Source organism: Hypanus sabinus, chromosome 4 (assembly GCF_030144855.1).
Source record: "Hypanus sabinus isolate sHypSab1 chromosome 4, sHypSab1.hap1, whole genome shotgun sequence".
NCBI lineage: Eukaryota > Metazoa > Chordata > Chondrichthyes > Myliobatiformes > Dasyatidae > Hypanus > Hypanus sabinus.
Window position 1 is genome coordinate 184,445,408 of NC_082709.1, and position 16,760 is coordinate 184,462,167.

General features: G+C 44.2%; 2 protein-coding genes across 4 annotated transcripts in view; one reads left to right on the forward strand and one right to left on the reverse strand.

Moving 5' to 3' along the window:
- The window catches only part of cxadr (CXADR Ig-like cell adhesion molecule), a 104,066-nt gene that overhangs the window by 77,137 nt on the left and 10,169 nt on the right, over positions 1–16,760 (forward strand). The window contains exon 7 of one of the 2 annotated variants that reach the window (XM_059968989.1): positions 1,419–1,608. In XM_059968989.1, coding sequence (XP_059824972.1) covers positions 1,419–1,608 — 190 coding nt within the window. Of the gene's footprint in view, positions 1–1,418; positions 7,610–16,760 lie in introns of those variants that run through there. The other variant, XM_059968988.1, reaches the window with a different exon arrangement.
- The window catches only part of c4h21orf91 (chromosome 4 C21orf91 homolog), a 137,529-nt gene that overhangs the window by 22,790 nt on the left and 97,979 nt on the right, over positions 1–16,760 (reverse strand). The gene's annotated exons all lie outside the window — the stretch shown is intronic.

Here is a 16,760-nt window from a genome sequence, read left to right on the forward strand (position 1 = left end):
AATAATTTTTGTAGGACCACGGAACCCTGGTCAAGCTGCGTCCTCTGTTGAGATTGTGGCTCAGATTTATTTGTTTTTTAATATTCTGGAGGACATCAGAAATCTAGGCCTCTGTGCTCGAAGGCCAGTGACAAAGGACATACATGGATATTGGGCTGGGTCTGATGGCCGCATAAGCAGAAGGCTCAAGGACCGGTCAGTCAATGAGTCTGGAGTTCAGGGTCCCTTCATCAGCCGGTCCATAGATTGATACTGATCAATCAGCCAGTCTTAATAGAGAGAAAATTCAAAAATATGGGGTGTGTCCTTGTATAGGTTAATTTGCATGTTGAGTCGGCAGTGATGAAGGAAAATAAGACGTTAGCATTTTTTCCAGAGGACTAGAATATAAAAGCAAGGAAGTGATATTGAGGCACAGGTGAGGCCTCACTAGGAGAACTGTGAACTGTTTTGGGTTACTTATCTAAGAAAGGACGTGCTGACATTGGAGATCTCTCACAGGAGGTTTACAAAAATTACTCTGGGATTGAAAGGCTTGCCATATGAGAGGCATTTGTTGGCTCTGGGCCTCTACTCACTGGAATTCAGAAGAATGAGCGGTGATCTCATTAAAGCCTATCGAATGTTGAAAGTCCTCAATAGAGTGAGTGTGGAGAGGATGTTTCCTATGGTGAGGGAATCTAGGACTATAAGCCTCAGAATAGAAGGACGTTAATTTAGAATGGAGATGAGGATGAATTACAGGCAGTTATGGAGGCCAAGTCACTGGGCATATTTAAGACAGAGGTTGATGTATTCTTGATTAGTCAGGACATGAAGGGATACAGGGAGAAAGCAAGAGATTGGGGCCAAGAGGAAAATGGATTGACCGTGATGAAATTGTGAAGCAGACTCAATGGGAAAAATGGCCTAATTCTGCTCTTATATCTTATGGTCCTATGGAAGTCCATAAGTCAAAGCCCGTTGGCTAAATACTGGATATTGAAGGCCTGTCCGAGAAGTGGAGGACAGTCCATATGTGTTGATGGCTGGGAGTGAGGAAAGGGCCTTGTTTTGTTGCTTCCTCTGTTCTGTGTGGTTATGCTGAGGAATGAGGGTGTGTTACGCTGAGAAATGTGAGTGTGATACACTGGTGCTGGAATGCGTAGCGCCACTTGCAAGCTGCCCCAGGACATCCTTAGGTGTGTTGGTTGTTAATGCTGATGACACACTTCGCTGTATGTTTCAATGAATAAATCTGAATCGGAATCAGAATCTGAAGTAATTCCAAAAGTGTGTCTCCCAGGCAACTCCTAACCAACTATTCTTCGGAAGTTTACTGTCAGCTCTGTGAAGTGTCTCTTTTGAAGTGCTAAGTTCATGCAGAACTGATGAGTGTTTAAGATTCTCTGATAGCATTTTGTTTTCTGTTTTAACAGGGAAGATGTTCCTCCCCCAAAGAGCCGGGTTTCCACAGCCCGCAGTTACACAGTGGACTCCCAGCGTTCGTCTCTAGGCTCAATGTCTCCCTCCAACATGGCGCCTTACAAGTCCCACTACGACCGACTGGCCACAGATGAGCTCGAGCGCCCCTCAGCTCAGAGCCCATCCTTGACTCCATCGTACAAGGTAGCCGCTCCGAGTCTGAACCGAATGGGGGCTGTCCCAGTTATGATTCCAGCACAGCACCGTGATGGTTCCATTGTGTAGCAACTGACACCCCGTTTTCCCACCCACTGAACCCCAAACCCTCCCCACACCTGACCCAAAATAAATCCAGTATCACTAGTTGCCTTTTTCCAGACTGTATGGATTGCAAAGGAAGTTTCTAATTACGAATTCTGCTGTTTGACTAGACCGAGACGAAAATGTTCTACAAGTCCACGTGATCAGAAAGAGTCTGGTTTAAATCTTAATTCTGTTTAAATGGACAAGAGCTTTCTGTAGTTTTTTTTATTGTAAAAAGATTGCCTTCTTCCTGAACTAGTCGGGTGTACAATCCCAAATCTGAATGCCCTTCTGTGGGTCTGTCATGAAAAGCTTGGGATTCGACATAGGGGAGAGGGGAGTAAACTCCCGGAAATCCTAAAGATTACTATCAACCATGTTACAATGCACTTAGCTCACTCTCGAGCAAGATCTAGTTCATTGACAGAGTCATAGGGTACTGCAGCACAGTATCAGGTTCTTTGGGCCATCTAATATAGTGCTAATATAACCATCTTCCTCATGCCATCTACCTGCATCTGGACCATATCACTCCACGTACCCATCCAAGCTCCTCTTAAATATTGCAATTGAACCTCCATCTGCCACTTCCACTGGCAGCTCATTCTACACTCACATCAGGCTCTGAAGAAGTTGCTTCTCAGATTCTCCTTATGAATGTTTCACCTTTCACCCCAACCTTTAACCTCTAGTTCTAGTCATACACAACCCGAAGGGACAACAGCTGCAAGTATTCACCCTCTCATCATTTTGTCTACCTCTATAACAGGGGTTCCCAATCTTTTTTTTTATGCCATGGACCCCTACTGTTACCTGACTGGCCCATGGACCCCAGGTTGGAAACTCCTGCTCTATAAGATCTCCCCTCATTCTCCCATGCTCCAGGGAACCCTTTCATCCTCTCCCTGTAAGGCAGGTACTCAAGACCCAACAACACTCTTCCAAATTTTTTCTGCACTCATTCAATTTTATTGATGTCTTTCCTGTAGTTGTGCACACAATACTCCACATTCTGCCTCACCAAGTTCTTGCACAACTTCAACATAACATCCCAACTCCTGTACACATTGCCCTGATTTCGGAAGACCAATGTACTAAAAGCTCTCATTGTGACTATCTACTTGTGAAGCCATTTTTCAGGGAATTATGGGTCTGCATTTTCTGGATACAGAAATGTTGGCTCTGTGTGGTCCTCTTTGTTCTACAGTACTTCTCAGAGACCCGCCATTCACTGTGTAATTCCCATCCTTACTTGTCCTTCTGAAGTGCAACTCCTCACACTTGTCTGTATCTGTTATTTTTAGCCTATGTTCCCAGCTGATCAAGATCACGTTTTGATAGTCTTCCTTGTCTGTGTGCTCTGGCCCACTATGTCCACAACAGCAGTAGCTCAAGCTCCCTGGAATTTTGCCCTGAGCTGGCAGTCAGGCAGTCACAAGGGGTAAATGTTGCTCAATATGTGGTTCATCTACCACTATGCCTTCAGTACGTAGAGTCATAGAAAAGTGTAGTGCAGAACTAGGCCCTTCAGCCCATCTAGTCTGTACCTTAATCATACATCCCAAATTATACATCCTTTATTATACCACATAATAAGCTCCCAGAATAATCAAATGTTACCTTTATGCTGTGCATAGTTGTACAGTGATTGTTTTTATTGAATCAAAGAGATGGCACTAAAGACCATTCATTGACACCATGCTAGCTCCTAGCTAGTTCCATTCTTCCACTCTTTTCTCACTATAGTACAGATTATTCTCTCTCAAGCATGTATCCAGTTTTATTTTAAAGGCTGTGGTTTTCCTACAAGCAGTGAATCACAACTGTCGGATGAAAAAAAATCCTCATGTGCCCTTGGTCAAAATTTAAAACCTTTTCCACTCCTCCCTGAAATGTCCACCAATGGGAACAGTTTCCCTCTCTTCCACATCTTGGTCAGTCTTTTGTGCTTCCATCAAATCCCATTTTCTCAAGGGTGAACCTTGCAGTTTAAATCCTTCATTCCTGGAGATATTCCAACACATGTCTCCCAGCACCTCTCTGCAGCCTGAATGTCCTCCCAAACATTCATTGACAGGAATTGGTTCCATTGCGCCAGGCTTTGGAGGCCTATTGCTGTTCATTGTGGCCTGGCATCCACTATGCCCGTCATTGCCCATCTTCTGATATTACTGTGGTGCTGTACAGTGGCCCCAGTATTTTGTGATTTTTAGATATATTTGACTTTGCATTGTTGAATCTATTCTGGAAGTTTATTTTTGTATTATTATATTTCAACATTTCATCATTCAACGTGCAAAGAAAGTCGCTCAAAGACAAGGCAGTGCCATCCACCCACTCAAGATTTTCACAACCAAAGATTCAGTGCAGGAATAGCAGACACAAAGTTCTCCTCATTTGCAGTTCCGTATCGTACAGAGCTGCTGCAGGCCGACCAGGACTCCCAAATTTAGACCTGGGCTTCTGCAGTCTAGGGCAAAGGAAAGTGAAACACAAAAATGTTGATTCTTTGGGATAATCCCCCAGCGCAGGGCACCCACTGTCTTTACCTGAAGTGGACCACCTGTGACTTCATCAGTGTGGTCGATACTCAGAAACACCCAACCACCCTCAAAAGTGAGCTCTGATGACAATAAATATTTGGGACAGGGAAGGACAAACATCTGAAATCTGGCAGGTTGCAACTCTTGTTCAATCTTCCATTGAAACAAAGTTTTTATTCACTCTTATACGAACTCATCGACCCTGGCCTTCCCTGTCAGATTGTGTGCTTCCTTTGAGGGGAATTTGGAAGTACAAAGTGTAGAACAACAGCAAACAATTCTTTAGCCCAGCCTCATCAGAGATCTCAAGCACAGTTTGGTAATTTATCGTGGATTAAGATTATTATGTAAATTTTTGTTGTAAATTTTAATGTTAAAGTCGGTTGTAGAAAACTGACTTGTTGGATTTTTATGCTCATTTTGTTTAACATGGTACTTAAAAGCAGTATCCAGCTTGAAGGATCTGATACTGGAGAGTGTAGCTGAGCAGATTTTCAATGCTCTACATATTTCTTGTGTGTATACTTAGCTAATTTATGATTTGTACTTGAATAATGTGTGGATCCCAGGACTGACCCTTTCTTAGCCGTTGTGCACGTGGGCTTGGATCCAAAGTTCTTTGCGTTTTCTCTTCTGTTTTTGACGTGTTTCTTTCTTCTATTTTGATGCATTACAGTGTGACATTAATTTGAACACTACAATACGTTGTATATCACCAACAAGGAGGCCAATCCCACCCTGAACTCTTGACATTCTCCTTCGCAATGGGAGTGCTGGGTTTGGAAATGTCTTCACGTGTGCATGGGCTAATGGAAGGCGGGGGGAGTTGGGTGGGCGGTGGTGGTCAATATTGGAGTATAAAGCTGGGTACGAGGCCTGATTGCTGCCTGATTGGCTTCTGTAGGGGGGACCTCTCGTCATATCTGTGCAGTTCAACGCCCTGGTTCAGTGGGAAGAGTGAATTCAGATCTAGGTATTGGTCCATATCACCAAAGGACACAGAGTAGCCAGAGTGTTAGCCATTAGGAACAGTGAGCCGCGCCTTTCATTTTGGTCTTGAGTTGGTGAAGTGGGTGGGTGGTTAATGTGTGGAAGAAAGTGGATCTCTGCCTGGAGGGACTTTGCTTCTTATCCTCACGTAAACAAAATATAGATAAACAGAAATGTGGCATGGAGGTTCTCATTTACTGGCAGTTCTGACTGAGTGTGAGAAGATGCTGCCTTTTACTGTCACATATGGATTCGAGGTCACACTCTGCAGATGTTTATTAGGGAACTTGTCTGCCAAGTTGTCACTGGGCCTCATAGTTGTGATGTGGATCTTGATTTAAGCCAGATTCTCCCATCTGCATTCAGAGCAAAAATCCTTCCTTTGGAGAAACTGTTTATTTCAGACTCTAGCTCAAGATGCAAACATTTCTGTGAGAGAGAGAGAGAGAGAGAAAGACAGCAAGAAAGAGGGAGTGTGTGTGTGTGTGTGATACAAATGTGTGTGTGAAAGAGAGAGGGAGGGTGTGTGTGTGAGGGAGGGAGTGTACAAGAGAGAAGGGGAGTGTGAGAGAGTGGGAGTGACCATGAAAGAGGGTATGAGTGTGAAAATAAGAGACAGAGCCCACAGACATGAGGGAGTGCACAATTAGCTTGGTTGTGTGAACAGAATCGGGAATAAAATGAATATAAATTTGAAATACTCAGCAAACCAGACACATTTCACATGTGGAACTGATCTTCACCCTGCTGCATTAACTCTGTTTCCCATCGGCAAGTGCTGCCTGACCAGCTGAGTATTTACAGTATCTTTTTGTTGACAAATTTCTAACATGTTAAAGGCCAAGCTATGCCTCTGATTTTCCAGTCAGATTTTACAATGCTGTAGTGTTTAAGCAAAGGGGTGGGGTGGGGGGGGGAAGGCAGGAACAAGTAACTGGCAAGGCATGATGGTCCAAGATGGGAGGTGAGGGACAATATAGAAGAAGTGGCATCTAGGTCCAGCAGAGGAAGAGGCTGATGTGATTGGGTGTAGGGTGCTAGAAAAATACTTAGGGTCAAGGTGAGGCATTAATTTAGGAATAGGGACTCTGGAGCTATTGCCCTTGGAGGAGAGAAGATAAAGGAGCCAGGTCTAAGAACTCTAAGTTGTGGACCTTTAGGAGAAGCAGTAAGCCCTCAAGGAGAAGGGCCTGTGATCAGAGTTCATCAGTTTGCATGTGAAGGGCATTGGTGTACTTCATGCAAAGGTGGTCACATTCTGTAAACAGCTATCCAGGCAGCGGGCTGAAATCAGAATAACTAGTCAAGGGGCCTGCTCAAAGGGCTTCTAACGATTTTAAGGATTCCGAGATGGAATTCTGTTTGCCAGTTTTGGTTAGCGGCCTGGACAAATAACGAATTTCCAACTAATTCCCATTCCTCAGAAAGTCTGTCTGTCAAGGCAGTTTGCGTTGGATATGTAAGCACTGATGAGGCATGGCTGTTGCCTGCTCTGATAAACAGAGACCTTGCTCATAAGTGGTATAGACTGCGTGAGCCATGAAGATGTCAGTGTCCTCTTCACATGCTCACAACTGGCTGCACGCAAAGAGTTTCACACAGCTGCAACACTGGCTCATACTCAGGGTGCTAGCCTGCTGAATGCCTTCTTCACCATTTTGCGTGGCCACTTTCTGGGAGGGTTCAGCTTGCTACTTTAGTGCTCCCAGCACTACAGTATCGAACAGGCCCTTTGGCCCACCTAATCTGTGCTGAACTATTATTCTACCTAGTCCCACGACCTGCGACTGGCCCATAGCTCTCCATACACCTCTCACTCATGAATCTATCCAAATTTCTCTTAAATCTAACGTGCTTCCTCCACTTCCACTGGCAACTTATTCCACACTCTCACCATCCTCTGAGTGAAGAAGATTCCCTTACGTTCCCTGCACATTTCACCTTTCACCCTTAATCCTTGAGCTTGAAGTGGGAAAGGTTGCATTGCTCTGAGTAGTGAATATTCTGTTAGAAAGTTTGAATGGATACTGAGCAGATTAAAAGGAATTGTAATTTAGCTGGGTCAGAGACTTATCTGTGGTTACCAAGGAATGATGTTTAGTGTCCCTGAAAAAGACAGCGGGCAAGAATGGGCTCAGTTATGCAGGAAACCAGGTTTTTAAAAGCGCCGAACCTTCATTAAACTGACCCTAGGCCAAGATGTAAGCTTCCGATTGGATTTTTGAGCTGTTAACCCAAAATGTCTGCACTGATCTCGATATCACCTCTGTTGTACTTTGTGCTGGTGTGTATTTTATTTAGTTAATCAATGCTCAATCCTGTCAATGGTTGAATGTAAAATCTGAATAAAGGTTTTGAGAATATCTAGATATCCTGGCTACCTGGCATTTTGTAAGGGTGAAAGGTGACGACTTGCGTCAGTTCATTTTGTTTTGAGAATGGGATGTTGAACAGAGAACATAAGACTATAAGATATAGGAGCAGAATTAGGCCATTTAGAAAATTGAATCTGCTCCACTGATCAAATTTTCCACTAAGCCCCAATCTCCTGCCATCAGCCATATCCCTTCATGCCTTGACCAATTAAGAATCTATCAACTTCTGCCTTGACTGTAATTAACAACTTGGCCTCCACAGCCGCCTGTGGCAAAGAATTCCAAAGGTTCACCACTCTCTGGCTAAAGAAATTCCTCCTCATCTCCATTCTAAAAGGGTGCCCTTCTATTTTGAGACTGTGTTCTCTGGTCTTAGACTCTCTCATCATAGGAAACTTCCTCTCCATATCCACTGTATCAAGGTCTTTCACCATTCAATAGGTTTCAGTGAGGTCACACCACATTCATCTGAATTCAAGTGAATACAGACCCAGAGCCATTCAAATGATAAACCATTCAATCCTGGAATCATTTTCACCAGTCTCCTTTGAACCAACCGAATGCTAACATCACACTTGCCTTCCTCACTATAGACTCAAACTGCAAATTAAACTTTAAGGAATCCTACACAAGGACTTCCAAGTCCCTTTGCACCTCAGATTTCTGTATTTTCTCTCCATTTAGAAAATCATCTACCCCTTCATTTCTTCTACCAAAGTGCATGACCATACACTTCCCAACACTATCTACCATTTCTTTGCCTATTCTCCTAATGTCTAAGTCCTTTTGTAGTCTCTCTATTTCCTCAAAGCTACCTGTCCCTCCACCTATATTCATATCGTCTGCAAACTTTGCAACAAAACTATCAATTCCATCATGCAAATCATTGACATATAATCTAAAACAAATCGGTCCTAACACAGACCCCTGTGGAACACCACTAGTCACAAGCAGCCAACCAGAAAAGACTCCCTTTATTCCGACTCTTTGCCTCCTGCCAATCAGCCATGCTTTATCCATGCTAGAATCCTTCCTGTAATATCATGGGCTCATAGCTAACAGCCTCATGTGGCACCTTGTCAAAGGCCTTCTGAAAATCCCAGTACACAACATCAACTGATTCTCCTAAGTCTATCCTGCTTGTTATTTCTTCCAAGATTTCCAATAGGTTTGTCAGGCAAGATTTTCCCTTGAGGAAACCATGCTGACTACAGCTTATCTTATCATGTGCCTCCAAGTAACCTGAGACCTCATCCTTGATAATGAACTCCAACATCTTCCCAAGCACCAAGGTCAGGCTAATTGGCCTATAGTTTCCTATCTTCTGCCTCTGTCCCTTCCTGACATCTGCAATTTTCCAGTCTTCCGGAACTATTCCAGAATCTAGTGATTCTTGAAAGATCATTAGAATCTCTTCAGCCAGCTCCTTTGGAGCCCTGTTGTATATATCATCTGGTCCAGGGGACTTCTCTACCTTTAGACTTTTCAGTTTTCCAAGAACCTTCTCTCTAGTAATGGCAACTTCATGCACTATGTGACCCCTGACACATGGAACTTTCACAATAATGCTACTGTCTTCCACAGTGAAGACTGATGCAAAATACTTATTCAGTTCTCTGCCTTTTCTTGTCCCCGTTACTACCTCTCCCGCATTGTTTCCCAGCGGTCTGCTATCCACTCTCACCTTACTTTTACACTTCATATATCTGAAGAAACTTTTGGTATTTTCTTTAATATTAGTAGCTGTCTTACTTTTGTATTCCATCTTAATAACATTTTAGTTGCCTTCTGTTGGTTTTTAAAAGCTTCTCAGTCCTCTAACTTCCCATTAATTTTTGCTCTATTACATTCCCTCTCTTTGGCTTTCATGCTAGTTTTGACTTCTCATGTTAACCTCAGTGTCATCTTGTCTTTAGAATAATTCTTCCTCTTTGGGATGTATGTATCCTGAGCCTTCCAAATACTCCAGAAATTCCAGCCATTGCTGCTCTGCTGTCATCCCTGCCAGTGTTCTTTTCCAATCAATTCTGGTTCTCTCACATGACTCTGTAATTCCCTTTAATACTGATACATCTGTAATGCTGATACATCTGACTTTAGCTTCTCCTCAAACTTCAGGGTGAAATTTGATCATATTATGATTACATTCCCTGAGGGTTCTTTTACCTTAAGCTCTCTAATCAATGCTGGCTCATTGCACAACACCCAATGCAGAATAACTGATCCCTCAGTGGGCTCAGCTACAAGCTGTGCTCTAAAAAGCCACCTTGTAGGCATTCCAGAAATTTTCCCTCCTGGAATGTAGCACCAACCTGATTTTCCAAATCTACTTGCATATTGAAGGCACCATGACTATTATAACATTGCCCTTTCGGCATGCATTTACCCTCTCCCGTTTGAATTTGTAGACCACAACATTACTACTGTTTGGGGGTCTGTATACAACTCCCATCAGAGTCTATTTACCCTCGCAGTTCCTTAGCTCTATTCACAATGAATCAACACCGTCCAACCCTATGTCAGCTCCTTCTCATGATTTGATTTCATTCTTTACAAACAGAGCAACACCGCCCCCTCTGCCTTCCTGCCTGTCCTTTCGATACACTGTGTATCCTTGGACATTAAGCTCCCAGGGATAATTGTATTTCAGACATGATTCCGTGCTTCCTACAACATCATACCCGTCAATCTGCAACTGTGCTACAAATTCATCTACCTTATTCCATATACTGCGTACATTCAGATACAACAATCCTGTATTCACCCTTTTTGATTTTGTTTGCTTTTTATGTTGCAATTCATCCTGCTGACCATAATTTCACACCATCAACAGCCTCCCTTCACAACATATTGCCTCTGTTTGTAAACCAGCTACCATCATGTTTTTCCTGTAAAACGTCTTGCATTGAAGTATACACAGCTGAGGACATGAGTCGCATCATGCTCGACCTTTTGATTCCTAACTTTCTGAGGTCCTACCAACACTTACCTCCTCAACCTCTCCACTAACTGCTCTGGCACTCTGGTTCCCATCCCCAGCAACTCTCGTTTAAAAACCCCATCAGGCAACATTAAGAACCTTCTTGCCACATGTTGAACTGTATAATCTTGCTAGTTCTGGCCTCACTAGCATATGGCACAGATTGCAATCCTGAGATCACAACTTTGCAGGTGCTGCCCTTTAACTTAGCACCTAACTCCCTGAACTCCCTATACAGAACGTCATCACTCCTCCTACCCATGTCATTGGTATCTACATGGACCACAACTCCTGGCTGTTCACCCTCCCACTTAAGAATGCTGAGGACTCAGTCTGAGATATCCCAGACTTTAGCACCCAGGAGGCAACATACCATCTGGGAATCTTGATCTTGCCCACAGAACATTCCTGACATTCTTGTCCATTCCCCTAACTAACGAACCCCCTATCATCACAGCATGCCTCTTCTCACCCCATCCCTTCTGAGTCACAGAGCAGAGACCCAATCACTGTGACTTTCCTCTATTAGGTCATTCCTCCACCCCCACCCCCCACCTGACTGCATCCAAAGTGATGTACAGGTAAGGTACGGGGGATGGCCACAGGGGTACTCTGCACCAGCTTATTAACCTGTTTTCCCTTCCTATCTGTCACCCAGTTTCCTGCACCTTGGGTGTAACTATCTCTCGATATGTTCAATTTTCACCCTTTCAGCCTCCCAAATGATCTGGAGTTTATCCAGTTCCAGCTCCGACTCCTTAATGTGGTTTGTTAGAAGCTGCAGCTGGATGCACGTCTCACAGTTGTTGTCGAGAGGGACACTGAAAGTCTCCGACTTCCCAAATCCTGCAAGATAATCATTCAACTATCCTGCCCGACATCTCTACTGTCCTAGCATAAAGCAGTACAGGCCCTTCAGCCCACAATGTGGTACTGGCCCTTCAACCTACTGCAGGATTAATGTAACCCTCCATTTTTCTTTCATCCATATGCCTATCTAAGAGTTTTTAAAATGTTCCTAATGTATCCGCCTCCACCACAACCCTGGCAACATATTCCACACACCCACCACTCTCTGTAAAAAAAACCTACTGCTGGCATCCCCCTATACTTTCCTCCAAATGAACTTAAAATGATACCTTGTCATTTTAGCAATTTTTACCCTGGGAAATAGACACTGTCATTTACTCAATCAATGCCTCTTATCATCTTATACACCTCTATCAAGTCACCTCTCGTCCTCCTCCTCCTCCTGTCCAAAGAGTAAAGCCCTCACTGGCTCAACCTACCCTCATAAGACATGCTCTCTCATCCAGATAAATCTCCTCTGCGCCCTCTCTAAAGCATCCACATTCTTCCTATAAAGAGACAACCATATAACAACTACAGCACAGAAACAGGCCATTTTGGCCCTCCTAGTCCATGCCGAATGCTTACTCTCACCTACCTGCACTCAGCCCATAACCTTCCATTCCTTTGCTGTACACATACCTATCCAATTTTTTTTAAATGACAAAATCGAACCAGCCTCTACCACTTCTACTGGAAGCTCGTTCCACACAGCTACCACTCTCTGAGTAAAGAAGTTCCCCCTCGTGTTACCCCTAAACTTTTGCTCCTTAGCTCTCAACTCATGTCCTCTTGTTTGAATCTCCCCTACCCTCAATGGAAAAAGCCTATCCATGTCAACTCGATCTATCCCCCTCATAATTTTAAATACCTCTATCAAGTCCCCTGGAAACATTCTAGTAAATCTCCTCTGTACTCTCTCTATTTTGTTGACATCTTTCCTATAATTCGATGACCAGAACTGTACACAATACTCCAAATTTGGCCTCACCAATGCCTTATGCAATTTTACCATTACATCCCAACTCCTATACTCAATGCTCTGATTTATAAAGGCCAGCATACCAAAAGCTTTCTTTACCACCCTATCCACATGAGATTCTACCTTCAGGGAACTATGCACCATTATTCCTAGATCACTCTGTTCCACTGCATTCCTCAATGCCTTATCATTTACCATGCATGTCCTATTTTGATTAGTCCCACCAAAATGTAGCACCTCACACTTATCAGCATTAAACTCCATTTGCCATCTTTCAGCCCACTCTTCTAACTGGCCTAAATCTGTCTGCAAGCTTTGAAAACCTACTTCATTATCCACAACGCCACCTATCTTAGTATCATCTGCATACGTACTAATCCAATTTACCACCCCATCAACCAGATCATTAATGTACAGTATATGACAAACAACATTGGACCCAGTACAGATCCCTGAGGCACACCACAAGTCACCGGCCTCCAACCTGACAAACAGTTATCCACCACTACTCTCTGGCATCTCCCAAACAGCCACTGTTGAATCCATTTTACTACTTCAATATTAATACCTAAAGATTGAACCTTCCGTGTGGAACCTTGTCAAAGGCCTTACTGAAGTTCATATAGACAACATCCGCTGCTTTACCCTCGTCAACTTTCCTAGTAACCTCTTCAAAAAATTCAATAAGATTTGAAAACATGACCTTCCAAAACCAGAAGTGAACACAATACCTAAGCGTGGTCTAACCAGAGTTTTGTAGAGCTACAACATAACCTCACATCTTGAACTTCTCCCCCACTTGCCCCAGTTTCTTCCCACTCCCCAAAGACAAGCAGACCTGTAGGTTAATTGGTAGTAGTAAATTGCCCCTTGCTGATATGATTTGAGGCAAAGCTGTACAGTTTCAATGCACATGTGACAAATAAAGCTAATCTATCTATCAATGAATAGAACATCATGGGATCTCAGTGCTGGACTGGGGGTTTTCTCCCACCCTGAATGGAGTTGATGCCAGATGAAAAGTTGTTTTTATCAATGAAGCTACTGGACCACACAGCCCTGTAACAGGTCCCACCAGCACAACAGGCCTGTGCTGACCATTTATTTACTGAGGTACAGCATGAAACAGGCCCTTCCAGCCCTCCCAGCTGTGCCACCAGCAACCCACCCATTTACCCCTAACCCAATCACAGGACAACTTACAATGACCAATTGACGTCCTAACTGGTACGTCTTTGGACTGTGAAATTGGACAACCCGGAGGAAACCCACATGCACATGGGAAGGAATACACAGATTTGCGTACAGAGGATGCCGGAATTCAACTCCAAACTTCAATGCATCGAGATATAATATCATTATGCTAATTGCTACCTTCGTTACCATGGCACCCCACAGCCACGTGACCAATTAAGCTGTTAGCTGGGTGCTACGGTTAGGGTGAAATTGGAGATTTTTGGACAGCATGGCTCAAAGGGACTTAAGGGTCTATTCTGCACTGTATCTCTAAATAAGTAAGCCGTGAATCTCTGGATTCTGGGAGAGAACCAGGGCACCTGGGGGAAACACACGTGGTTATGGGGAAAATATACATACTCCTTACAGACGGTGGCAAGAATCGAACCTGGATAGGTGATTGCTACTGCTGTAGAGAGTTTGCACTAACTGCTACAATACTGTGCCGCCCGATCAAAACAGACCAGAATTTCCAAAAACCAGATAATGTTAAAGGTCATCTGTAAATACACAAGATGTACATTTCGTTTTGTCAGTGAGTTTAATGCCAGCCGGGCTGTAATCAGCAGCAAGCCCTGGATCATGTGTGATCCTACTGTAATGAAACAGATGATCTTTGAGAGATTTTGCATTAGTCGGCAGCAGTGACTTCCTCCTCCAGCCAACGAGCAATTGTTCGTCAAATAATCAATGCATTGTTCATTCACTGTTCCCTTTTGCATCTCTATTACACAATTTTCTGCTGAGTCCCTTCCCTTTCTTTGGCACTGAAAGGTCTTCTGAGGGATTGCCTCGCTCTAGGTTCAAAGTTCAAAGTACACAATCCCGAGATTTGGCTTCCCCCACAGGCAGCCACAACACAAAGAAACACCATGGACAACTTTGAACTGCACAGACGGCCAGCTTCCACGTGTCAGTTGTCCAACACATCCATCGAGCATAAGAAAACGGAGCATTTTTTAAAAGTGGAACTGGTGTTGCACTGGGGCAGTTCCACTCTGTGAACCCTGGAAGTCTGGGTCGAGTAGTACAAGCCGTTGTCAAAACTGGGGTCTCCCTTAGATGAACACGATTAGTTCTGTGCCTGACCATGTCCTTCGCTCTCCGTGGAGCGTTGCAGAGCCACCTCCTTGGCCGTTCGGTCTCACTGATCTGCCCAGTCTGCAGGAGCTGAGTTTGCATGCTAGGAAAGGCGTGTCCCTACCTCACTGGGATATGAGGTCTACCCTGCTACCTCATCTGGTTTAGCTCGTCTGTCAAAGCAGTGCACCAGGGTGTGGCCACCGTTGCGTGGAAACAGCTGCTCGGAGCCATGGGTGAGAGTTAAATGTTGGGTGGGGACCAAAGGTGAATGAGCTGCCCCAGAATGCTGCCTTCAGCAGGGGTGCCACCTCTCTGCTCGGGCACTCCATACACCCCAGCTTCCATATACAGGGGCTGGAGCGTCCCAAGTTTCAATAGCGGGCAGCCACTCGCCTTGGTACACGTCCACTCTCTATCACAAGTGAAATTAAAAGATCTCAAATATTAGCTTTATTTGTCACATAAACAAAAAACAATTTATAACAAATCAGCAAGAATTTTGCTGGGACAGCCATCAAATGTCGCCACACTTCCGGCGCCAACATAGCATGCCCACAACTCACTAATCCTAATCATACATTTCATGAATGTGGGAGGAAACCTACGTGGTCACAGGGAGAGCGTATAAACTCCTTACAGGCAGCGACAGGAATTGAACCCCAATCTTACAGCCATGTGCTAACTGCCGCCCCAATGCACCACGTTTGGCAGAGTGCAGGCTACGAGATAGAACACAGAACAGTATATCACAATGGTGGCTCACAATGCTGGTTTTATTTTGGTTCCAGCCTTTTGCTCCCAAGTAGCATATAGACCGTCAATGACCTCCTATCTCCATCGTCCTCTGAAGCCGAGAGTATGGTCGGAGTTCATCAATGTTTCTGTAATCTACTGTACCGAGGATTGCTCCATACAGCTTCACCAGAGCCCTGTTGGCTGGTCTTACCCATTTCCACCTTTCAAAACAGGGACTTAGGGTTAGAATTTGAGAGACCCCCCCCCCCCCAACATTGTACTGTCCTTTTAATGTACACCGAGATCAATCTAACCCATCCCTCCCACATAGCCTTCCATTTTTCTTCCATCCGTGTGCCTTTCTAAGAATCTCTTAAATGTCCCTAATGTACCTGCCTGGACCACCTCTCCGGCCAGGGTGTTCCACACACCCACCACTCTCTGTGTAAACACCCACCTCTGACATCCCCTTATATTTTGCTCCAATCAACTTAAAATTACGCACCCTTGTATTAGCCATTCGAAACCTGAGAAAAAGTCTCTGATTGCCCACTCGATCTATACCTCTTATTATTTTGTACAATTTTATTGTCACCTCTCATTGTCCTTCTGATCAAAGGGAAAAGCCATAGCTCATTCAACCCTTTGTCATAAACAAGCTCTCTAATCCAGGCAGCACCCTGGAAACTCTCCTCTGCACCCTCTCTAAAGCCTCCACATCCTTCCCATAATGAGATGACCAGAACTGAACACAAGTGTGCTCTAACCAGAGTTTTAGAGAGCTACAACATTACCTCAAGACTCTTGAACTCAATCCCCTGACTAATGGAGCCCCAAACTCCTGACTTGAGGGGCAATGTTGAAGGCTCTATGGATCTGGTCCCAAGGATGCTTTGGCCTTCCGCTCTGCGAAGAATTTTGTACTTTTGTACTTGTACTCTGCTTTAAAGTTTGACCTTCCAATGAGAATCACTTCACACATAATCCTTATTATGCAATGTAATAATTAGCCCTTAATTAGAATAGCACACCTAGCAGGCAATGACTATTGACAACATCAGCCTGGGTCAATCCTGAATGTTGTGTCCTAGCTGTCTACTTGACAGGGAAGCCAGGGACCATGGGGAGTGTTGTAGAACAGAGGGACCCAGGGGTACAGGGACACGGTCTCTATTCATTGGAGCGTAGAAGGTTGAGGGGAGATTTGATCGAGGTATTTAAAATTTTGAGAGGGATAGATAGAATTGACGTGAACAGGCTGTTTCCATTGAGAGTAGGGG